Source organism: Carlito syrichta, unplaced genomic scaffold (genome assembly GCF_000164805.1).
Source record: "Carlito syrichta isolate Samal-C Ts95f unplaced genomic scaffold, Tarsius_syrichta-2.0.1 Scaffold301854, whole genome shotgun sequence".
Classification (NCBI taxonomy): Eukaryota; Metazoa; Chordata; class Mammalia; order Primates; family Tarsiidae; genus Carlito; species Carlito syrichta.
Genome location: NW_007245950.1, coordinates 305,056 through 331,037, shown reverse-complemented (window position 1 = coordinate 331,037; position 25,982 = coordinate 305,056). Strand labels below are relative to the sequence as shown.

General features: G+C 46.2%; 1 protein-coding gene across 1 annotated transcript in view; it reads left to right on the top strand.

Annotated features, from left to right (window-relative positions):
- The first annotated feature begins 2,294 nt into the window (after nt 1–2,294).
- The window catches only part of SYN3 (synapsin III), an 80,569-nt gene continuing 56,881 nt past the window's right edge, over nt 2,295–25,982 (top strand). Inside the window, exon 1 of the mRNA XM_008055446.2 lies at nt 2,295–2,352. Within this exon, the coding sequence (XP_008053637.2) occupies nt 2,344–2,352 (9 nt within the window). The 5' untranslated portion in view covers nt 2,295–2,343. The remainder of the gene's footprint in view (nt 2,353–25,982) is intronic.

Genomic DNA, 25,982 nt, shown 5'->3' with positions numbered 1-25,982 from the left:
CTGGAGAATATACAGAACGCTGAAACGAGACCTCTCCTTCAAAGGGCTTAGGGTCTGGTTTGACGGGCAGATAGGCTATACAATGGAAGGACAGGGCCAGGAACAGTAAGCAGGTCTGGGATGGGTCAGGGGACGGGGAAGCGAGTGTGATCAAAAACAGGTACCTTGGGGCTTCACCAGTCTGGACGATGTTTTGTTTCTCAAGCAAGACACTACCCACAGTGTTTCCCTATAAAGCTTTTTCATATGTGAAATATTTCATTCTGCCTATTAAACTCACAAAACATAACCACCAGGAGCATTATCACAAGATGATATTCGGTGAGAACAACAGGAAGCAAAGGTGGACATGCCCTATACTCCCGATTTTGTAAAAACAGAACAAATCAAGAGAAAAACAAATATAGATATTTTTAAAGACCGGAAGATAAGGACCAAACCCATTAGAAGTCTGAGGATGATTTTTGTTGTCTTCTTTATGCTTAATATTTTATTTTCCAAATTTTTTATAGTAAGTACATTTTGCTCTTGAAGTTAACGGCAAATACAGGAAGTCCTCAACATACAGACAAGTTCCATTCCAAGAGCACATGTGTAAGTCCAATTTGTTTAAGTCCAACAGAGGTAGCCTAGGTACCCAACTAACACTGTTGGCTGTATATTACTACAAGTATTTAACAGGCTATAGTGACATCTGGTGGAAAGAAAGCAGGCGTGCATTGCTAAAGTTCATAACTTGAAGGTTCATACATAGAGGACTTACTGTATTGCTTTTTTTTTTTTAGCATGTATTTATTTACCCATAGACATCAGGATAGCCTAGACATTAGGATATGGTAAATTTTAGCCTAAATCCAGGAAAAGTAAAATTTTAGAGTCTACTGAAAGCCACCCTTGTGCTAGACCTCCAAGGAAACTATCCACATAAAGCTTGGAGTCTGACAGACCGACGTTCAAGTCCCAGCCTCACCCCTTTTCAGCAGCTGACCTGAGTCTCAATTTTCTTAACTGCAGCATGGTAATTAAAAATACCTTCCTTGGTTGGCTTATGGAGCCATTGTGGGGGGGAAAGTGAGACAAGGGCCACGGAACGGCTCTGTGATCCACAGCCAGCACTTCTGACATGACACAGCCGCTGCTGCATGACAGACCAGGCATGAGGCATCAAGAGGGCAGGGCTGGGTGTCTCCGGGTGCCCACTGCATAAGAGAACAGACAGCAGTGTCAGCAAACAGTCCAGGAGGGTAAGATTGGCCCCCGGCTGGGTCCAAATGGAAGGGAATGATATCATTACTCCATAACTAGGAGGGATAACCTTTGTCCTCAAGCAACTCGAGATATCCTTCTAGGAACCAAGCAAGTGCATCTCAGACAACATACACACAGCGTGGAGGAGGGAAGCAAAGCTCGGGTTTCAATCCTGGCTTCCCGGCTACCTGACGTTAGGTATGGGTCTCTCAAGCCCGCTCTCCTCACCTGTGACATAGGAAGAGAGTTGCACACCCCCTGGGTCTCGCTGAGAGGCCAAAGGAAGCCCAGATTCAGCACCGAGCACCTTTCCTGGCCCAGGACGCGTTCTAGGAACTGGACATGCAACAGAGAATCACCCAAGCAAGGCTGCTGCCCTCCCCACCTGTGGTTCTCTCATGGCACAGGACAGTCGCTCAGCACAGAGCCCGACAGGGTGCAGTCCACAAATGCTTGGGATGGTGGAAGCCATGACCACTGTTACTAAGAACCCTCACGTGGTGGCCTGGAGAGACTTGGAGAAGCCATGAGAGCCACTAGATAGTTGAAGTGTTGTTGGAAAGAATAATGTTAGACAGAATCGTGCCAGGAATAATGAAGCTGCCATTCACTGAGTGCTACACATGTAATAACTCACTTAATCCTCACAGAAACCCCATTGGTGGAAACGATTATTTTTATCCCCCTTTGACAGATGCAAAAATAGGTACAGATCAAGCAATGGTTCTTCTGAGGTTGCACAGGGTAGAGCCAGGTTTTGAAACCAGTGGGCTTGCACCACTCTGCTCTCTGCAGATGGGTGGATGCCCCAAACTAGCTGGTCTGAAGAGCTCATAGCTTCCTTTGGAAGCCAGTAACACTGACATTTGGGGTGTTTGAGCCATGATAGGATGACCACCAGTCAAAGTGTGTTTGTGGGGATTCCTGACAATATCAATTGAAGGGATATTTCTACAGAACAGGCAACGCCCAGAGCCCTGGCAGCAACCCTCACAGCAATGCCCCAAGATGCTATGAGTGACTTCCTTTTGTCTCTTTCAGGTCACAGCCCCACACTTTCCCGTGGTGGTCAAGCTGGGACATGCCCACGCTGGAATGGGAAAGGTATGAGAAACAGTATTTCGGCTCACAGTGGATACACCCCAGTTGCCCCAGACTATCTGTTCCCCTCTCCCTCTGTCCCCCACCACCCTCGTCTTGCACAGGCGCCTGGAACAGAGTGTTTTAAAGTATTCATAATACATCTCCTCCCCCTACCCCTGACAAACACACCTTCCCCAGAACGCCGGTTGCCTGGAATGTCTCTCCAGGTCAGTCCACACCTGCCAAACCCACCTGGGATGGCTAGCTGGTCGATCTCTAGGACTGTGGCTTAAGAGAACTGGATGCATTTCACAGGTCATAGGTCTTCCCGTGGTGGTCAAGCTGGGCCACACCCATGCTGGAATGGGAAAGGGATGAGAAACAGTATTTTGGTTCACAGTGGATACACCCAGCCATGCAGGACGCTCACATCTCCCTCATCTCCTTACTACACGCAGAGCTGGCACCTACAAAGTGACAAACACATGTGGCTCCCAGGAAGACGCCCTCAGTATCTGTTAACTTCTGCAAAAGTAAACAATATATTTTATTGACATCCTGACAAACTGCATCGGTCAGGTGTGTTCAATTGCAAGCATCAAATGAGGGATAGAAGAGAATTCATTTGTTCAAGAGATCAGCACAGCTGACGGATTCAGGCGGATTGGGTCCAGGAGCCCATAGGATATCATTGGAACTCTCTCTCTTTTCATCTCTCGGCTCGGTTCATCTCCACTTGGTGTTTTCTTCAGATAGTCAAAATGGCATTGGGGGCCCACCCTGGTCCCTCAGCTCACCATCCCAAAGGCATGAGACCTTCTTTTCCAGCATCTCCTGTATTGCATCTTGGTTGATATGCCCAGCCCCGGCGAAAGGACGTGGAGACAGTTTAGCCCCAAACCATATGCGTCAGGACCCCACAGAAAAGGGGCATCCTACTCCTGGATAAGGGACTTGGGTGTGGGAGGAGTTAGGGGGCTACCGCAGTCCACCCCTGTGCCTGCCATCCCCATTGGAAGGGCCTGAGCCCAGACATGATGCCCAACACAGCAGGTCTTAGATAAAACCCAATAAGAGCAAGAGAGTATGGGGTGGAGTGAAAGCCTAGCTCTGGAGGGTGCACCCAGGCAGAGTAACTCTGGACCTCATGCCTATGTTCTTCCTCACCCTATTATGCCTCCTGTGTTACCTCTTCCCACCTAAGCTCCATGCCCTTCAGGCAACACAGAAAGGACAGAGTCAGGCAGGTCAAGGCTTGGCCTGCAACATTTGTGTGAACTTGGGCGTTACCTTCTCACGTCTCTCAGTTTCTTCACCTGTCGAAAGATGATCATTCTAGCCAGGCTCGGTGGCTCAGCCTGTAATCCCGCGCCGTTGGGAGGCTGAGGTGAGTGGATTTCCTGAGCCCGCAGGTTTGAGACCCGCCTGGGCAGGCGAGACCTCATCTCTACAATAAAATCAAAAAATTAGCCGGGCATGGTAGCATGTGCCTATAATTCCAGCTACTCGGAAGGCTGAGGCAGAAGGATCACCAGAGCCCAGCAAGTCGAGGCTGCGGTGGCCGGGAGTGGCCACTGCACTGCAGTCTGGGTGTCAGAGTGAGACTCCAACTCAAAAAAAAAAAAAAGAAAGATGATCATTCTAATAACTGTCTTTAAAGAGGAACCCTCCCTCCAGATTATACCTCCCTAGAAAGCACATACCATGAGGGCTGGGAGCTCTGCCTGTTTTCCCACTGCTGTGTCCCAGGGCCCAGTGTGGTACCTGGTATACCAGGGGCCCCTTGGTTTCCTGATAGAGAGAAGTTTCCAGTAAGAACAGAACATGCTTGGTAGGGTGGACGAATGAATGAACTCTCCTTAGCTGCTACCCTATGTCTGTTCCCCATCCCTTTTCCTCCCACTCCGTCTTCCTCCACTATGGGGCTCCCACCCCGTCCTCTGCACTGAAGCTACCCTTCCATGCTTCCCAGTGATCTTCTGTTGCTGATTCGGTGGGCATGTTCTGTTCTTACTGGAAACAACTTCTCTCTATCATTGCAAGCTGCTGTCATTTCAAGCTGCAGCCCCTGCTGCATGTTCCCCTTGTGATGTTCCCCCTCGTTTTCTCTGGCCACTACTGGATGACTTTTTCCAGCGCTGTCCCTAACCGCGGCTATTCCATCCACAGTATTAGTCAACTCCCTCAGCTTCCCTCAGCTTCAGAGGCCATTCACCAGCTGATAGTCGCACTTCCTCTCCAGAGCCTGGGGCACTTGTATCCAGTTACCCTGTCTCCCATGGAAACCTCAGATGCTAAACATCCCAGACCCTTTATCTTCCCAGACAGCCTGCTCTCCTTCCTCCTCCTCCTCCTCCTAAGACTTCCATCTCAGTGGCAGAAACCACCAGTCACTCAGTTGCTTCAAAGCAGAAATGTGGGCACCATCTCCCCCTCCTCCGTGTCCAAATGCCCACCAAGTACTGTCAATTGCCCCTTGCTAATGTTTCTTTAACCTGTCCCTTTCTCTCCACCCACTGTCACCATCATAAACAGTTCTGGTAAAATCAGAGCATGCCCAAGAATTAAATTTTGTCCCTAAAGCATAAAATAATCTCACATATGAAGTTAAAAGAAAGAAAAACTTAAAAAGACCGATGCAAGGCTCAGGTAGGGGGTGTCTCTGAGAAGCTCAGACCCAAAAGGGACTCCCAAAATACAGAAGGAGAGCACACCTCCAAAGATTAAAAACTAAAAAGACACAGTAAGGAATAAACTGACATTGCAAAAATGCTGAGATCAAGGATAAAGGACTTTTCTCGTGTTTGGAATGAGAAGACTTGCCAGAACGATCTCGACAAGTTGACTGAGCAAATGATGTCATGCTCATGGCTTACAGAGAGAGAAACAAAACTGGTCCCTCCTGTGGTACTTGCACCTGCTCTTGAGAATGGAGATTGTCTGTCCAAAAACAAGCAGGGAGAGCAGGCCTAGAAGAGAGCTGGCCAGGAGGCTGTCAGTGAACTTAGCAGTGCCTGAAATCTACCCCGAGCTCCATGGATGCAACCACGGACCCATCCTCCATCATATGCTGCTCCTTTGTTCTTATGTGTTGGTGGGTGCCTGCTCTATGCTGAGAAGCAGAGGCTCAAAAGGACCCAGTCCATGCCCTTAAGGAATTGGGGAGATAGTATCATAAATAAGTAAGCACAATGTGTTGTTGGGGGCCTGCTAGAAGCTGTGCAGAGGGTGTGAGGCTTAGAGGAAGGAGTTTAATTCCACCTAAATGGCAAGGATATCCCAGGAGGTTTGAGGCTTGATTTGGAAAGACAAGTAGACGGCCCTCAGTGGGCTTGTGATGAAGAGCATGCTGGGAGAGGAGCCAAATCAACTGATGAGAAACCACCTGGGGCGTCAGAGAAGCTGCGTGTGGCTGGGTGTGGCTGGAGACTGAAAGAATCCTAACAAACAGGGAGACCAGAAGGCGAGAAGTGGACCAATGCCCCCTTGTATTAAAAGGATGAGTTGCAGATGTCACGAGGCACCGAAACCAAAATACAGTGGGAAAATGTGCAGTTTGGGGAGTGCTTAGACTGGTGGGTTGTAACCATGGGGACACGTCGCTGGTGGGTGGACATGTATAGAGGCAATCTTAGTTGTTAGGATTTGATGGGAGAGGTGACGTTAATGGCATCCACCAGGCAGGGGCCAGGGATGGGGCCAAACATCCCTCAATACATATAGCTTCCCACGACAAATATTTATACACCTAAAATGTCACAACAGTGGTTTTCCCCTTATCATCTGTAGGGAGTCCATTCCAAGACCTCCTTCAATGGATGCCTGAAACTGCAGATAATACTGAACCCTATATATGTATTTTCTTCCTGTATGTATTTATGATGAAGTTTAAGTTAGGCACAGTACCCTTGCACTTGGAGGCCATTCTTAAGTAAAATAAAGGTTCCTTGAGCATTCTGTGGCAGTGGATCTGGTAACCGAGTCAGCTATGAAGTGACTCACTGGCGGGGAGCGTATACTGTGTGGAGTTGCTGGACAGGGAGGTGGTTCATGACAGGCCAAAACAGAGAGGGATGGCGCAAGATTTCATCACCCTACTCCGAACGGTGTGCAACTGAAAACCTGTGAATTGCTTATTTCTGGATTTTTCATTTAATTTTTTTGGATCATAGTTGACCATGGGTAACTGAAACCACAGATTAGAAGAGATGACTGTAATATCAAAGTTGAGAAACCCTAGGAAAAAAAACTTCATTTCCTTTCTTGGAAGTTTTTACCAGACTAGAAACCAGAGGTAGCCATGGTGATAATAGGGTTCCACAGGTTTCAAAGTATGTTCCAGAGAATTATAATTATTCAAGATGCTCATGTCTGTTTTCATCATATAGGTTTGGAAAACTCCATGTTAAAGTAAGTTTTTAGTGCAGAACTTCTCAGAGGCATACTTTTGGACATATACATCATGGGGGTACAAGAACATGGAAAAGTAAGCAGAAATTTCCAGATTTATCTGGCCCCAGAAACCTTTGATCATTATTTTATTGAGATGATCATCATTTTATCAATTTGTAGGAACACTTTTCATTAATCACTTGACATACCTTGTATGCTGTTTTCTCCTTTTGACAATTACATGTGCATTTTATTATTCTGGTTTTAGCAATTTTTAAAGATTTGTAAAATGCAGCCAAATGTTTCTATCTTTAGAGGCAGCATGTTACAGTGGCTAAGGGTGTTGATTTGAATCTAGGTTATGCCACCTGTTAGTTGCAAGTTACTTAACCTCCCCCACCTTAGATTCTTATGTAAAATGAAGATAATAATATCGACCTCACAAACTGATGGTAAAGATCAAAAGATTTTATGCATGTCAGGCATGCAGCTCAGTACCTGGAACAAATGAATATTCAATAAATGTTAGCTGTTTGACCTGCTGTGGAAACCCGAAATCCACCCAAATAAGGGAGATATGACTAAATAGCATCATATGTCAGCTACCTTATTTCGCTTGGCTCCACGTTCAGTATGAGTCAGATGAGCATTGGGTTGCCAAAAGCTCTAATCAACAGGTAGCAAATAGATGAAATAGGTTCAACTCCATAAGTCATCAGGGAAATACAAATTAAAACCATAAAGAGATGCTACTGCATAGCCACCAAAATAGCCAAAATTAAAAAGATGAATAATGCTGAGTGTTGGTGAGGACATGGAACAACTGGAACACACACACACCCAGCAAGCATATACTTTTCATAAAATCACAAATTGGTACAATCACTTTAACTTCATATTCTCTACAAAGCTGAAGTTACACTGGAGTTCTTTCAGGTATACACAACCTAAATACATGCATGTGTGCACCAAAACACACGCTTATAGTTGCTATGTTCATAATTGCCAAAACCCATGTGTCCATCAACAATTGAATAGGTAAGTCAAATGCAGCATATTCATACAAATGAAATCTTTTCAGCAATAAAAATGAAGGAATTGCAGCTACATATGAAAACATGAATGAATCTCACAAACACACCATTTAGTGAAATAAGTCAGACATAACAGGAAGCCTATTTCTATGACTTCAGTTTTATAAAATTGAAAAACCAGGGAAGCTAATCTATAGCTTTAACGGGAATGCATATTTAGGTGATAAAACTTTCAAGGAAAGCAAGAAACGAATGCCATAAAAGTCAGAAGAGAAGTTACCTTTGGAGAAAAGGGTGGGATAGTCACTGAGATGAGGTCGAAGCAGGCAATGTCCTGGTTCTTGACTCTGGTGGTGCTGATATGGGCAGTGGTGATATGGGTATTTGCTTTGTGACAGTTCATTGAACCTTTGTGTGGGTTTTGTGTCCTTCTCTGTCTTTGTATTATATTTCAGAATAAGATATGGTTTCAAAAATGTGATTTGCTCTGAGGAAATGGTAATGGAGAGATGATATCCAGGACAAAAGTGAGGTGCCTGCCCTGTGCTGTCCAGTCCACGGTCAAAAGACTGTGTTCGGCTCTGGGTGGTACAGTAGTTCTGGGTGTTTGAGAGGGACAGTGACAAAGTAACATGTGAAAGAATGAACCAAGTTGTGAGAAGGGAAGAGGCATCCAGCCCGGAAGGACCAGAGACAGTACGTCCAGCATCTTCAGAAACATGGAGAGTTGTCATGGGAAGATGGATTGGACTGATTCTACATGACATCAGGTGGGCAGAGTTGGGACCCTGTTAGGGGCTGTCAGTCTTGTTGAAGGATTAACTTTCTGCCAGTCAGAGGTGTATAATATTGGAATGGACTGCCCCGTTAGGTAGGAGGCTCTTATCACCAGAAAGCTGGAGCAAAGATGAATACTTACTGGAGAGTTCCAAGAGATTAGACATTGTGTGGGTTTCTTAGCCTGAGATGTTTGAACTCCTTGAAAGGGCAACAGATCTGTATGTGTTTGTGTGTAGATGTGGCATGAACATTTGGGGAGAAAATGAGGCCAATAGCTTCTTTCAGTTTTTCACAGTCACCTAAGACACCCTGGAGGTGACACCTATATTATCTTCTAATGATGAGGTTTTATGGTTTATATCATGTTACCATCAAAGGATTCGAAGTCAAGTTCAAGGCCAACTGATAGTATAGTATCGGGGTAAAGTTTGTAGAATCTGATGTCAAGATTTCTGGTTTGAATCTGTATTTACCATTTCCTGGTTGTGTATCCTTGGACACATTGCTTAATTTTTTTGCTGTACCTTGATTTCCTCATCCCTAATACAGAGACAATAATCTCCCTCCTGTGGTTGAAATAATAATAAAATTAATCAATCCAGGCTTAGAAATTTGGCTGGTTCAGCAAATAGGAGCTTTAAAACCCCACTACAAATGTAAGCTCCTATTCTGATTATTTAGCCACTAATCTAAGTTGAAATAAGCAGTGACTCCTAATAGACAAAAGGGAGGAGGGAATTGAATTAAATTCTGGATAAATTTTTAAAATACAGAAATCCAGCATCCCCAGAAGAGACTGAGATAACAGGCTAACGCCATCCTAGGAGCCATCGTCTTCTTATTTCATAGATTCAGGCTGTCAGGACTTGAATCCCAGCACCTCACTTAGAAGATAAAGACCTGAGACCTTGCCCAAAGCCACACAGCAAGCGAGCATCTGTAACAACTGAACAGGAAAAAGAAAGACCTTTGAGAGTATTTGGCCCATTCCACATATGGAGAGGAGAATAGTCATAATAATACCAGCAGCAGCTGGGCCAGTGGCTCAGCCTGTAATCCCATGCCTTTGGGAGGCTGAGGTGAGTGGATTGCCTGAGCCCGCGGGTTCGAGACCTGCCTGGGCAACTTGGTGAGACCTCATCTCTACAATAAATCAAAAAATTAGCTGGGTGTGGTAGCGCGTGCCTGTAGTTCCAGCTTCTCGGAAGGTTGAGGCAGAAGGATCGCCGGAGCCCAGCAGGTCGAGGCTGCGGTGACCGGGAGTGTGCCACTGCACTCCAGCCTGGGCGACAGAGTGAGACTCTAACTCAAAAATAATAATAATAATAATAATACCAGCAGCAATAGCATGTTCTCATTCATATGTGGAAGCTAAATGGTCACAGCAATGGAAATAATAGACACCAGGGACACCAAAAAGGAGAAGGGAGAGGGGGTGAGGGTTCAGAAATTACCTATGGGGTATAGTGCTCACTTTCTGGGGAATGGACCACCTGAGACTCAATCCCCACCACTACACAGTGTGTCCATGTAACAAACATGTATGTGTACCCCCTGAAACTAAAATCTTAAAAAATAATAATAAGCCAGTTGTGGTTGCTCAAGCCTGTAATCTCAGCACTTTGGGAGGCTGAAACAAGAGGATTGCCTGAGCCCAGGGGATTGAGACCAGCCTGGGCAAATTGGCGAAACCTCGTCTCTACAATAAATTTAAAAAAAAAAAAAAATAGCCGGATGTGGTAGCGCTCATCTGTAGTTCCAGCTACTTGGAAGGCTGAAGTGGAAAGATCACCTGAGTCCAGCAGGTCGAGGCTGTGATGGCTGCGAGCATGCTGCTGCACTCCAGCCTGGGTGACAGAGTGAAACCCCTGCTAAAAATAATAATAACAACAACAACAACAATAATAAATATAAATAAATAACCAATACCACCAATAATAATAATCACAATAATAAAAGCGAATGTTCTCTAGAGTTTAATCTGTGCAGACGCCATTCTAAGTGCTATATTACGTGTGTGTGTGTGTGTGTGTGTGTGTGTGTGTGTGTGTGTGTGTGTATCTTCATTTAGTGCAGTCCTCATAGGTAAGTACTATTGGTACCTGCATTTTACATATAAGGAAACTAAGTCAAAGGCACTCAGTGGCGGGAGTGACCCCTAGGCCTTAGCTGAACTCGAGCAGTGAAGGGCACTAACAGGGTATCAGGTTCATATGTCCAGATCCAGGTATCCCAGCACTTCCCCTATGCGCCCAGGGTTTGCTGTCCTTCTACGAAGAGGGTCAAGGCACCCCTGCAGACAGTCCCGTCTGTTGGGTGGGGGACACGGTGGCAATTCTTAAACACGGTGTTTCCAGCAGCCCTGGCGTCTTGCACGCCCCCACTTGGCCAGGTTTGCTGCTGTCATCAGCTCCTAGCTCCCTGGACTCAGATCTCCTTCTCAGGCTGACTCATTTAATGAGCTCTCTGGGCACCGTCCACTTTCTGATTGGGGGGCGGTGGCCCAAGAACACAGGGATGGAGAGCGAGTACTAGAAAATGAACACATGGAAGCCCAAGGGGGCAGTTAGGAAATCAAAGGTTCTCCTCAACTGGGAGGCCGCCAGAGAGGAGAGTCGCTCTGTGTTTCACTCACGCTCAGTAGAAACCAAGCCAAGGGAGAGAGGGGAGGGGGAGCCAGCCCGCAGGCTGTTCAGTGAAGGCCTGTTCAGGGTCACTGCCAAACCATGAGGGAGGTGAAGAGGAGGGACCTGCACCCATTCCACTGCCCTCAGCCTCAATCCCACCTCACCCCCTATGACCTGCCTGCCCCAACCCTCGTCCCCATCACTGCCTTTAGACAGATCCTTCTTTCTCTGCTTCTTCTTTAGATGCTTCATTCTTCGCTCCTCTTGAGCACAGTGGCCCCCAGGAAGGGCTCTTATCAGTCCTTTACACCTTAATGAAGAGTTCAGGCACCATGCTCCCCATTTCCGAGCCCCTGCCATGAAGTTTTCCTCTCCACAAGTGCAATAGACACAGCCTATCCTCATCATTCATGGATTCCCTGTTTGCCAATTTATCTACTCACTAACATTTATGTGTAGGCCAGGCATAGTATCTCATGCCTTTTTGAGAGACAGAGGCAGGAGGATCGCTTGAGGTCAGGCGTGCAAGACAGCTGGGCAACAGCTAGACTCTGTCTATACAAAAAATAAAACAATTAGCCGGGTACGGTGTTGCACTCATGTAGTTCCAGCTACTTGGGGGGCTGGGGCGGGAAGATCATTTGAGCCTAGGAGTTTGAAGCTGCAGTGAGCTATGATTGCATCACTGCACTCCAACCTGGGTGACAGAGCAAGACCCTGCCTTAAAAAATAAAAGTATTGCCAGGTTCGGTGGCTCAGCCTGTAATCCCGCACCTTTGGGAGGCTGAGGTGAGTAGATTGCCTGAGCCCGCGGGTTCGAGACCTGCCTAGGCAGCAAGACCTCATCTCTACAATAAATCAAAAAATCAGCCGGGCGTGGTAGCACATGCCTGTAATTCCGGCTACTCGGAAGGTTGAGGCGGAAGGATCGCCGGAGCCCAGCAGGTCGAGGCTGCGGTGGCCGGGAGTGGCCACTGCACTCCAGTCTGGGCGACAGAGTGAGACTCCAACTCAAAAAAAAACAGTATTTGTAACCCCAAAAGAAGCTCTCACAGCATTTTTGTGGTCAATCATGAACATACTCAGAGTGATGAAAAATTTGAGTTGAACAAGGTAACACTCTGCCTCCTAAATCCAGCTCTCATACTGTAAACAAGTGACCTGTTTGTCATCCATCTGGTGCCTCGTTTATGCATTTTTGCGCTTTTGTGGGTTATTTCACTTTTTAAAATGTCCTCTAAGTGTAGTGCTGAAGTGGATCTTCTTATGATGTTTCCTTATGGAAAAAATATGTCTGATAAGTTTCATGGGACATGCATGAGTTATAGTACAGTTGGCATTGAGTTTGATGTTAGTGAATCAACAATATATATTAAGTAAGATATCTTGAAACAGAAACACACTTCTCATCAGTTGATGAAAATATTGTGACCAGACGCTCTCAGGAACCTGAATTTCCCCTAAGAGCAATGGTTCTTTCGCTAATTCTGTGTTCACTGCAACTTTATAGAATATAACTACCGTGAATGTGAATCAACAGTATATATAGATCTGTATGTGTGTATATATACATCATACACACAAACATCCTGCAAAGAGTCCTTAAGTTCTCTCTTTGCCTTTGAACCCTAAAATGCCATGATTCTAAACACAACCAGAGAAATAGAATCAGTCATCCAGTGGCTCTGTTAGTCAATGGTTGTTGTGTTGCAGGTGGGATAGTCTTATCCTGAGGTCGTTCTCCTTATGTGCATTTAGTGCTAAGGACTCTAGTTGGGGCAATTCTGCTGCCACTTTCCGAATCATTGCACCATTCTGGTTCACTGGAACCAGCTTTGCCTGGTTCTGGGTTGTTGTGCTAGCCCCACAGTCTCCATGGGGGCCAGTCATTTAAACCAATAAATGCAGTTTCCCCATATGTCAACTCTACATGATTTTCCTCACCCAGTGACTTGGAAGAGCTCGTGAAAGTGCATAGAAAGGCAGGATCCTCCATGTAAATGTTAGAATGGAGGTAAGCAAGAGAAAGCATGTGGTTTTGAGACTTAGATCCCCCTGGCTTGACTCTGTCACTTGCCAGCATTGTGAACTTGGACAAACATCTCAGCTTCTCTGGGATAGCTCAAAGCAGATTAAATGGATGAACAAAGGATGTTAGCAATTCCCAAGCACCTGTGCACCAGACACGCCTTCCACATCTCCTCTCTCCTTCAGAGCCACCCCTGAAGGATTTCTGCTCCCTGTTTTGCAGAGGTTCCAAGATTCTTCCTGCCCAAGGTCACAGCTAAGTGGCGGAAGAAAGCTTTGAATCAAGGTCTGCAGCCCTTTTCCTTTTGCTGCCAGGGACCCTCAGGAACACGCTGGTGGAATCATCTCTTCCCATTACGAGGCAACAAGCCAGCTTCATCAGAGAGTCGATTTATAAAGAATTTTTAAATTCTCAGCCACACCCAAGAAACAAGTCAGTACCTTTGAGACCAGTACTGATCTTTTGCATGTGAACTGTTCTTGTGTTTTGGTCAACTGATCTCACACCAGGCCTGAGGCCAAGACCAAGAGCACTCATCTCAAGAGAATGATAAGAAAAAGCAGAATACCGCCCCTAGCACTGTGTTTTCAAGACACTACACACCACCTACAAGCCCACTTTGTCAAGAGAAACAGAGGCCAAGGAACAGGCTCATTTGGAAGGAATAAATTGCCTGCTTCAATGGGCACTGACGCACACAATCCCTCCATGAACTGACAAACATGGAGAAGCAGCAAAATTGCCCTCTTTTCTCTTCTGTGCTTTCCTGGAAATGACTGTTGTCCATCCTGCCATTGTGTGCAGCAAAGGCCAGAGACATCTTCCCCTTAGAAACCCCTAAAAATGAGGGAAAAGAAAGACAAGGAGTACGCATCGCCTGGTGGTGGGAAACACTACCATTGACCACAGTCTGTTACTGGCTTCTTGTTTTTTCCCCAGCATCACACAGTCACACACAATTTACAAAACACATCCATGCTGGGAGCCTTTTAAAGTTCCACAGTTCTCTGAGGTGGTATTGTTATCAGGATGTCATCATAATAGGTTCTTTTTCCCAACCAGCAGCAAGTCAACATGAAGAAACCAGGGATCGTAGCAGAGAAAGAGTTTAATCATCATAGGGCAGCCAAGCAAGGAGACAGGAGGAAACCTCAAACCTGCCTCCTTGATGAGTGTGGGGCCGGGAATCTTGAGGGGTTCAGAGTGGGCCAAGGTGTGAGGATTGTCGACCGGTAGAAGAGGACAGGATGAAGTCAGGGGCCGGGGAGGTGAGGAGCCTGCATCCTCATGCTAATCCAGTTCCTCTGTAGGGGTCTCCACACTGGCAGATGTCAGCAATTCCACCGGAATTCAGGATCTGAAGAAGATCTTAAGCAATTCTGAAACAAAAAGCCTTAGAATCTAAGGTCAGAGACCCTATGTATAGGAACAGTAGGATGCACAATGTCAGTATCTAGCACTACATGGCTTTTGGTTACAAGAAAGTGGGCCTAAGTATAGCCTGATTCATACTCAGCTATAACTATATTTCTGCCCAGAACCCAGCATGTTAGTCTTCTTAACCCTTGAAGTGAGTTTCAATGATACCTGTTAGGGTTCGGATAGGGTGAGGGAAAATGAATGGAGAGGTGGAGGCGAGAGGAGGCCCAGCACTGCCGGAGCCGGCAAGCCGGAGCTGCGCGCTGGCAACCCAGAGATCCGAGTAGATATAAAGAATTGCAACACACAAAAACGTTAAGAAAGAAAAATTTATTTAAAAGTAAATTAGAGAGAGAAAGAGAAGGAAGAAAGAAGATTCACCTCCCCAAGGTGGCGGAGGGGGAGGATTCCTGCAAGAGACTTGTTAGACATTTGCAATTCACAAACTCAGACATTTGCAGTTCACAAACTCTTATGACTTTGGCCAGCCAAAGGGTGATCTTTGATCTTCAGCCTTGACAAGGAACCTAAAAGTTTAATAGAGATTATTATGATAAACCATGAATGGTTGAGCTGTCCTGATCTTGCATCTGAAGGAGATTTGCTGGGGGGGATGGGATAGCCTGCTGCTTGTTTTGCAGTAGAATGTCTGAACACTTTCTAATGGTTATGCTGAGGCAAAAAGACTAAACCTTTTCAATACCCGCTTTATGGATGAGATTAGCAAAGATCAAGGAGGAGAAATAATTTGCACAAGGCTGCACATTATGTGTCCATCTTTCTTCTACTGATTCTGGTGGCCAGAGGAAGACTCCAGAGAGTTCCACCAGGCTGCTTGGAATACAGCATGTGTGACTGTTGAGGCCTTCTCCAGTCAAAATACTCAGGCACAGTCCATTTCTCCAGCAGGCAGGAGAAGTAAGGCCCTGAGACAGAGCCTTACTTCTGCAGAGGTCTCAGGCACAGCAGTGTCCCAGCAACCTTCCTGGAAGGAAAGCCAGCCACATCTCTGGCTTCTTGGAAATCACTGCACTTGGGAGCAGCTGGCATTTCTGCTGACAGGTGGCCATACAGGCCTATTTTCCAGGAAGACCAGAGAGGATGTAAACAGTGGGCTTGTTTTAGAGTGAGTGTGTATGTGCGTGAGTGTATGTGTGTGTGTGTCCATGTGTCTAGGTATGGGTGAAACTGCTATCTTAAGTACAGTTATCAGCCTCTATTATGCCTCCAGACAAGTAAGACACTAGTAGCAGACCCTGTTTTCTTGTCTTGACTCTGACCTTCAGCCTCAAGAGCCCTCCACACCAACGGCCCCATCCTCCAGGGATGAGACCAGATGATGAGAGGGAGGCAGTGTGGTGGGACAATGAATGCTGTTCAACCTTTTCACATCATGACACTCACGGAAAATGGTAGTATTTATACGACTCAGCAGTTGACAGAGAGGCGAACAGCTGAAAAGGAGGACCTAGGGTTCCCAACCACCCCATGGAATAAGGGATCAGCAGCAGGACACCTATTCGGACGCTCTGGGCAATGGACCCTGAAGACAGGCCCGAGCTTGCCGTTCTTGCTACTCAGCATGTTCTGTGGAAGGGCTGAAAGCATCTGCATCATCTGGGAACCCTTAAAAATGCAGAATACAGATCTGTTCCCGACCTGATGGATCAGAATCTGCATTTTAACAAAATGCCCGGTTGATTTGCATAACCATTGGTACTGACCAGAGGAGGCAAACTCAGACACCCAAGGGACCAGGCAGTTACCACAAGTCAGAAACCCAGGTAGGGACTTTGAAGTCCTAGAACGGCTACGACCAGCCTGCGAGAGAAGCCACATCTCAGCCCCAGTCAGTGAAGGCCTGAGCAACTGTACAGCACAGGGGAACCTGATCTTCTGGTTCTTTCATAGTCAGTTCTCTGAGCCTCTCTCCAATGTGAGCTCCAATATTTAAAATGTTGATAAATATTTAAATATCTTTTGAAACATCGTACAGGCTAAATAAAACAGCTACCCACTGATCTTGGAGCACCAGTTTGGTGTCTCCAGCTTCAGACTAAAGACACTGAATTTGGCCTTTCCCTACCTCTGCAGGGCCCATGGAGCCTAATGGTTAAGGCCACAGGGCGTATGATAGACCCAGGAGTTCAAATGTCAGCTCAGTCACTTCCTAATTACATAACCGTGAGCAAGCCCTTGATTTGAAGTCTTTGTTTTATCATCTGTAAAATGACCCTAATGAATACCCATTATGGACAAGGTGCTACCCTACAGACTAATTAAGATAAAGCACTTAAAAAATTCTGTGGATGCTTAAAAGATGTGAATTCACTTCTTCTAGGACCTGAATGTGATGCATATCCCCAGGGAGTATATTAAAATACAGACTCTCATTCTCTAGGCTTGGAGCAGGGGACTGCCTGGGGCTCTGCATTTCTAACAAGGTCCCAGTGATGTCAGTGGTGCTACATCACGATCTAGAAAACAATCAGCAAAGTTTTTTCTGTACAGGGCCAGATAGCACATATCCAAGGCTCTGCGGGCCACTTGGTCTCATCACAACCTCCCCATCCGCCCTCTTGGGAAAGCAGCACAGACAACACAGTAGAGAGTGAGCGAGGCATGCTCCAAGGTGGCATTACTCATAGACACTGAGGTTGGGATTTCACGTCATTTTCACACATCATGGAATTACTGCTCTTCCTTCCATTTTTTATTCACCTGCAGTAGTCCCCTTTGCCTGCGGGGGATAAATTCCAAGAACCACCCCCCACCACCATCGCCACGGATGCCTGAAACCATGGATAGTACCGAACCCCACAGCATGTTTTCCCAGTATGTACATACCCATGGTAGAATTTAACTTATAAATTAGGCACAGGAAGAAATTAACAATAATAGAATGAACAATTATAACAATAGGCTGTATTAACAGTTGTATGAATGTGGGCTCTCTTTCTCTCTCTCTCTCTCTCTCTCTCTCTCTCTCTCTCTCATTCTCTCTTGCTCTCTCGGTCTTGCTCTCTCTCTCTCTCTTTCTCTCTCTCTCTCTTCTCCCCCCTCTCGTTTCCTTGTAAAGTACTCACCTATTTTCAGACCATAGTTAGTTGACCACAGGTAACTGAAACTACAGAAAGCAAAACTGTGAGTAAGGGGGAATTGCAGTATTTAAAAATGTAAAAGATTTTCTTGAACCTATGGGCTACATAAAAACAGGCGACAGGCTGACTTTGGCCTTTGGGCTGTAATTTGTCAACGCCTGACCTGGGTCATCTTAGACTCTGAATCTGGTCATCTCCCTCCCCCACCAGACTGTAAGCTCAGTTGGGTGCCCAAGTGCCCCTTCCCGCCTAGGTTAGGACCTTGGATGACAGAAAGCCCCATCCTTCCCCCGACACAATGAGCAGGAGCCTGGGAAGAGGAGGTGCTGTCTTCATGGCTGACACTTGTCTGGTCCCTCCCTTCCCTCCTTTCAATCTCACGGTCACACTGTAACTCTATAAACATGTATTAAAAAGAATCAGTGACCCGAGAGTGCAATAACAACACAAGGAATTTTCATGTATTAAGGGGAAGAGCAAAGGAAAGAAGCCAGCACAGATAAGCAGGATAATTAGACAGTTACCCAAACAGTCCATCAGACCCTCCGGTGTTCCCATCACCTTTCTACCACCCCTTCCGGCCCCAAGCAGTGGGGTGAGGACATCCTTTGGGCCTGGGCCTTGGCCTTCAGAAGGATTGGAGGAGGGGCAAGGGCTTCTGGGAATTTGACTCTAATAACTTGCAATAGTCTGAATGCCGCTGTCCGCCTAAAATTCATGGGTTGGAACCTAATACCTGATGTGATAGCATTAAGAGGTAGTTCCTTTGGGAGGTGATTCCATCATGAGGATTCCACCCTCATGAATGGAATTAGTGCCCTTATAGAAGAGGAATGAGGGAGCTCCCTGAGAGGATGCAGCAGCAAGACACCATCTATAAGGTCCCCACCAGACACCAAATTTGCTGGTGACTTGATCTATCGGACTTTCCAGCCTCCAGGACTGTGAGCAATAAATTTCTGTTGTTTATAAATTACCTAAGCTAAGGTATTTTGTTATAGTAGCTCTAACAGAGTAAGACATGGCTTTTTAATTCATTCAATGAATACTGATGGATTTTGTGCCCAGCTGTTTTGAGTTAGGGAGCCAGTGAATGTTCATTAAATATTTTGGCAGATATTTGATGAACATTTGTTATGTTTAAGCAGGGGGCTAGATGCTGGAATGAAGGGCTCTTGATTAAAATCCAGAGATGAAAAAGACCTGACTCCTGCATGAGGGAATTTACACACACAAGACTCAGACACAGGCTAGACTGCAGTCTCGATCAGGACTTGGCACACTACCACCTACAGACCAAACCTAGCCCCTTCTGCCAACCTGGTTTTGTTAATAATTTTTTTAATTGGAGTCTTCCTTTGTCACCCAGGCTGGAATGCAGTGTCACAATCAGGGCTCACTATAGCCTTGAACTTCTGGGTTCAGATTCTTCCTCCTCAGCCTCCCAAGTAGCTGGGACTATAGGCCATCAGGCCTGGCTTATTTTTTTATTTTTTGTAGAGATGAGTTTTCCTGTTTCCCAGGCTCATCTCAAACTCCTGGCCTCAAGCAATCCTCCTACTTTGGTCTCTCAAAGTGCTGGGTTTACAGCTGTGAGCCATCGTACCCTGCTTGTTAATAAAGTTTTATTGTAATATGGCCTTGCCTATTTGTGTACACATTGTCTATGGTTGGATTTCACACTACAGTGTTTGAGTTTAATAGTTTTTATGGCCTGTAAAAACCTAGAATATCTACCACTGGACTCTTTACAGAAAAAGATTGCCAATAATCCTTGACCTAATGCAATGCTTTTTCAAAAAATTGTATAACAAACCCCAATAAGGAGAACATTTTGCCTTGCCACCTGATTCCCAGATACTATATATTTACCAAGATAAGTTTGACAAAGTCATACTTTCCCTTACTATGCTCAAGGCATTCTGATAGTTTCTGTTTTGGTGTATTTTGTGAAATGTTGGTTATGACCCATTAAATTGATTGGATGACCCACTTCAAACCCACAGTTTAAAAATTACTGGCATACTGGAAAGCAAGTCATCTTTATTCATTCATTTATTCAAGAACAATTTATTTACTAAGTGTTTTCTACATGCCAGGTACTATTCTAGTCCCTGGAGATGCAATAGTGAACACAACAAAGTCTGTTTTCTGCAGCTTACTTTCTGTGGGGAAAGCAGAGGATAAAAATTTGTATAAATCTGCAGTATGTCAGGTGCAGTCAGGGAAGCTTATCTGTGAGGTGGCATGTAAAGAAAAGAGAGAGTGAACCACATGGATGTGTGGAGGAAAAACATGACAGCAGAGGAAACAGCACAGACAAAGACCCTGAGGCAGGTACTTGCTCCTTGTGGTCAAGGAACAGGGAGGAGGCCCATGGGGCAGGAGTGAGTGGTTGGGAATAGTGATTCTTAACCCCAGCTGTGCAATGGAAGCACCCAGGGAGCATTAAAATTATACTCCTGCTTGGTGCCTAATCCCAGGGACTCTGATGTGAGCGGCCAGCGTAGGGCCCAGACATTGGTGTTTTCTATCCCCTCGTGCTAATGTGAAGCCAGTGTTGACAAGCTCTGGTTTGGAGGGAGACCAGGAAGAGAAGGCGAGACGGGACCAGAGACAGGGATGAGAGGTACTCCATGCCACACTTGAGAATGTGGACTTGACCTTCTAGATGAGAGAGAGACCCAGTGGTGGGTTTTAAGCAAAGAACAGGCATGGCTGGGTCTATACAGAAGAAAAGGCCACAGTGAGAAGAGAGGAGAGGCATGGCGGTGGGGAGGAAGAGAGGGAAAGAACTGGCAGTGCAGAGCAGACGTGATGAGGTTGGAACCCAGGCAGGAACCGCGGCGGTGAGGAATGAGATAGGGAGACAGTCAAGTGGTATGGGGGAGGCAGACTTGAAAGAACTTGGAAATTGATTTGATGCCAGGCAGGAGAAGAAGTGAAGACTATGACAATTCTATCAATGAAGCATGAAATCAAGAACAGGTTGGAGAGAGAACAACATTGGTTCGGTTTTTAACATTTTGCATTTGAGGCACCTGTGATCCCAAGCCACTTATTGAGCACATCCTAGGCCCTGTGCTGCACGTCTTCTCCACATGATTTCATTTAATTGTCATAGCAGCTCTATGATTATCCTCATTTTACAGAAGGAAGCATTGAAGCTCAGGGAAGCAAAGTAAATGGGAAGAAGGAGAAACAGTATCTGTTCTTATGTGCACATGCCACTTTGCATGGAGATTGGCACGAGGTGAACTCTCAGAAGATGGCAGTCCTAGGCCAGGTAGAGTGGCTCATGCCTGTAATCCCAGCACTTTGGGAGGCCAAGATGGGAGGATCACTTGAGCCCAGGAGTTCAAGACCAACGTGGACAATATAGCAAGATCCTGTCTCTAGCAGTCCCAGCTACTCAGGAGGCCAAAGCAGGAGGATCTTTTGAGCTCAAGCATTCAAGGTCATGGTGCACTATGAAGAAGAAAGAAAGAATGGGAGGGAGGGAGAAAGGAAAGAAAGAGAGAAGGGAAAAGAGAGAGAGAGAGGAAAGGAGGGAGCTAGGGAGAGAAGAAGAAAGATGAATGGATGGCAGTCTTATGAATTATTATTATTTTCTCCCCACCCTGGGGAGGACCCAACTCTTTGGCAGGAGGCCTGTGTGTATATGGATGCCTTGGTGTGTGTATATATTGATAGATCCATACTCAGGCTGTCGCTGCTCTGTATTTTGGGGTCTCTGATGAGAACATCTCACATGCCTCCTAATCGTACCCCTTCACCAGCACTATCCCACGCCCACCCATAATTATTTTATATTTTCAATTTCTCCTCACAAAGTTAATCTCAGTCTATTCACATTTATTCTGTTTTTTGCAGGAAATCGTGTCGTTGGCCACGCAGCCAGAACAGGGCTTTTTCTTGTGGAAAGAAGGGGCACTTTATTTGTTTTCCTAGTGCTCCTCTCTCCTGGCCCAACGCCAAATAAACAAAGCTGCCATTCATGCCAGTATCTCCCATCTCTGTTGGGCCCAGAGTCATGTTAGCAGCAGAGCCTCTCGGGCTGTCTCTCCCAGAGCCTGAAACAGCAAATAAGAATGTTCTAAAAGTGAGTGCTGTGAAAATAGAATCCCATTTACTAAGACCACAGAGAGCAAGACTGTTGCTCTCTTGGTGAGTGCAGGAGTGAACATTATGTTTAAAGTCGTGGTTGGAAAATGCCGGATCCTCAAATGTGGTCTCAACTGAAAGCATCAGTCTGTGCATCACTAGTTCATGACTCAGGAGCAAGTAGTTCAGGGACAACTTAGCCCTGGGCCACCGCTCTCCCAAAGACTCCTGCCCTCATGCCTGGGTCCCCTCCATATGATGTATCTGCCATGGTCCTGCTCTTCCCACCTGCACCACTCAATATCAACACGTACTCTAACTGCGTCATGCCTGTGGACTTGCAAGCACTGGGGTCAAAGAGAACTTCCAAAGGTCCACCCAGTGCTTCCTCCATGACGGCCTGGCCTTGTTCCTTGGTCTCTGAGCTCTTTGCTCACTGAACAATGAAAATGCTTCATATACAAAAACAGGTCCTTGTGGGACTGCTCTGGGCACAGAGGGAGGAGATCTAGGGACCCACCCAGCGGGTTCTCCCAGCATAGCGCCATTCCCTCCACAGAGTTCAGTTTGAAAACCACCCCCTTAGGTCAAAAGAGGGCCCAGGTACTCTGGTCAGCCTCCATCTCATCATGTATTCATTAGGCAAATGGCTTCTAAGCACCTACTTACATGCAAGGAGTGAGGCATACGGTGCTAGATTCACCGGACAAGTCTCTCCTCTCATGGAGCCTCTATTTTGCTTATTGTTTGGGGAGGGGAGGGGAGGAATAGAAAACTACAAGATCATTTGAGACAGCAATAATGACCCAGAGTGGAAGAGCTTCTTTGTGTTGCGTGACCCGGAGAGGCTTCTGTGAGTAAGTGACAAAGACACAGAGACAAGAGGAACCAGCGAGCTATGTGATCATCCACAGAAGGAACTTTGCGGGCAGAGGGAATAACAAGTGCAAAGGCCCTGAGGCAACATTAAACTTGGCAAGTTCTAGAAGTCAAAAGACAGAGGGAAGGGACAGGTACAGGTCAGAGATGAGGACAGAGAAACCAGTGGGCCCGGGGCTCGGAAACCCTTGTAGGGGCACATTAGAAAACCCCATAGCAGGCGTGGGGTTTGTTCAGGTGCTGTTGGCGTCCCATATGATGGTGGTTTTGTTACCTGCTAAAAGCATAAAATGTGAACCCTTTCCTCTCTTATGAAAGAAATGACCCCAGAGAGGGAGCCTGGAGTTCTGACTGTCAAAAAGTCGCTTCCTTCCTCTCTAGATTGTCCTTTCCTTTCCAGCTGCACTACTGTAGCAGAGTGACTGCCTTCTGGGGACTTCTGTTTCCTCTTCCATAACATGAGTGGCCCTGGCCACTTCGGAGCTCTCCTTTCACAGGAAATCTCACGTGGAATTGAGAGTAGAGGCAAAAGTAGTCTTAGAGGAGCTGCGATTTCATTTGATAACTTTTCATTTGCAGCATGTGTTACATCAAGAGAACAATGAGGCCCTTCTGATGAACTCAGTCTGTTTGTTGTTGTTAGGGATGGGGTCTCACTATGTTGCCCAAGCTGGTCTCGAACTCCTGGCCTCAAGCTATCCTCCTGCCTCAGCCTCCCAGAATGCTGGGATGACTGGCACAAGCCACCATGCCCAGATTGAACTCAGCCTTGTGTCGGCCTCAGCACCCAGCTTCCCCTTAGGTTTTGTGTTTGAAGAGCCTGGTGCACACTTTGCTCTGCAACCCCAAATGTGTCTCCAAATCAGCCAGGGTGAAAGGAGAAGCTCTAATCTGAGGGCTGCACCAGAAAGGGTTGCTCAGGCAGCTCACACAAGGGCTGGCAATTAAGTTCGCAAGCTCATCCTCCTAGAAAAAGTGCTACATACCTCATTGCTGAATATCACCATGGTCACCTTCCACGTACTCCCATTGGGAAGCTCTACACCTACACCAGTGCCTAGTCCACCTATCAAAGCAATTTTGGAACTCTTTTTCTGGAATGGCCATCAGAGCTGTTGTCATATTATCCTTGACATCCTGAATGTCATCAAAGGTTTTCTTTTCAATACTTCCTTTATCTTTGTGTAAAGAAAAAAAGTTTCGGAGGTGAGTAGGGAGCATGTTCCAATACAGTTATTTGTTCACTGGCTAAAAATTCCCTCACAGATAGTGCTGTGTGAGCTGGTGCATTGTCGTGATGCAAAAGCTCCTTTGGGACCATTTTGGTGCACACCTTTCTTGCGCCAAGATTTTCCGTTAAGATTTTCTTGTTTCTCTATCAATGTTTATTTTGTCTGCTATGCTTCTCATAGTTCAGCCAATGATTTTGATACACAATTCGATGAATTGTTGCAATGTTTTTGTCAGTTCTGCTTGTTACTGGCTGTTCTAGCCTCTCTTCATCAGTGATACTTTCTCTCCCCTCAGAAAAACCTTTAATCCATCTGTACACTGCCATTTTCCTCATGGCATTGTCCCCATAAACTTGGACTAACATGTCCCTGATTTCACTTCCACTCTTGTCAAATTTAACAAGAAATTTAGGGTTTGTTGTTCTAATTCAAACTCCAACATTCTCGCAGTGACAGCTCTGATGGCCATTCCAGAAAGAGTTCCAAAATCGCTTTGATGGGTGGACTAGGCACTGGTGTTGGTGCATAGCTTTCCAAAGGAAGTACTTTGAAAGTGACCACAGTGATATTCAGCAGTAAGGTATGTAGCACTTTTTCTAGGATGAGTTCACAAACCTAATTGTCAGAACTCATATATATCAAACACTTGTGTGTTCTTTTTTGGGTGCTTTAGAATCAAGTTTTTGCATTTTTTTATCTTAACAAAATTATAACCAAACATGTGCTTAGTACATCAAATCCTCCCAAGGTACACTGAAAAACTCACCATAAACTCTTCCAGCCAGTGGTGTCCTGGCAAGCTGGCTCTCTGGGGGGAAGAGAGGGAAACCCTGATTCGTAATGTTTGCCAATTTCTGGGGCATAAATACTTCCACTGTGGATGACCTCAAGCTTCCAATGATTGAATAACTGCTTTGCTAAATTATTTAACAGTTTAGCAATCGGGTCTTCTAAGCAAGTCTGAGTCCGTGGCAGGATACCATTGCTTCCAGCCCCATTCATGAGTAGAGCCCCTTGAATGCCCTCATCCGAAAACCAGCACCCACCATGGCACCACAGGCCCTGAAACCTTTGACTGGAGCCTAGAAGGGGCCATGAGTGTGGGGTTGGGAACAGAGAAGTGGAGGACTTGAGCTGGAGTCACTGAAGGCCTGGGGCTGGTTTGTTGTCAGAAATAGCCAGAGTGTGACCCCAGGGGCAGGGATGGTCAGGCCTCCTCAAGCCAGGTCCTCCCAAATCCACCTGTTCTACCCACCTCAGCTCACACCTTCAAGACCTTCAACCTTCATGACTCCCCATAATGCCTTCTCTGACTCAATGGAGCCGGAGGACTTGTGCCTTTTCCTGAGCCAGCTCTGGACCAAGCACAAAAGCACGAGTCAGCCAGCTCTGCAACCATTTGCAGAAGGAGTTTTACAGGCAGAGGGAATAACAAGTGCAAAGGCCCTGCAGCAACCATGGGCTCGGTGAGTTCTAGGAGCTAAAAGAGAGAGGGAGGAAGCAGGTGCAGGTCAGAGATGAGGACAGAGAAACTGGCGGGTCCAGGGCATGGCAGCCCTTGTAAGTGCACGTTAGGAAACCCTTCTTACTGCACTGTCTTACCATCTGCAGTGCTATTTCTAGGCTCAAGGGCAGGAACCATGATGGAGCCCCAGGCCTCGCACGATAGCTTGATACTTCCATTAATTCACTCAACAAATACTAGTGAAACCCCCACTCTGTGCCAGGCAGTGTTCTGGGCATGGAGGGTGTGGTGGTGAATAACACAAAGCCCATGCCTTTGTGAAGGGTTTGATTCTAGAATATGGGCAGCCAGCCCCCCAAAAGAGATTTAGAGGGTCCCTGGAAGGTGGGGCAGCGTCGGCGAATATTCTGGAGAAATAGAAGGGAAGAAAGAGACTGGACTCTGTCTAGTGCAGAAGCCGATTCTGTGGTAGGGATAGACATTAAAAGAAAGCAAGATGGAGGCATAGGTATAAAGGGGAAGAAAGAGGAAGAAAGAAAGTGGACGACTGTTCAGTGAAATGAGCAGAAGCCGTTTATTGGGAACAAAC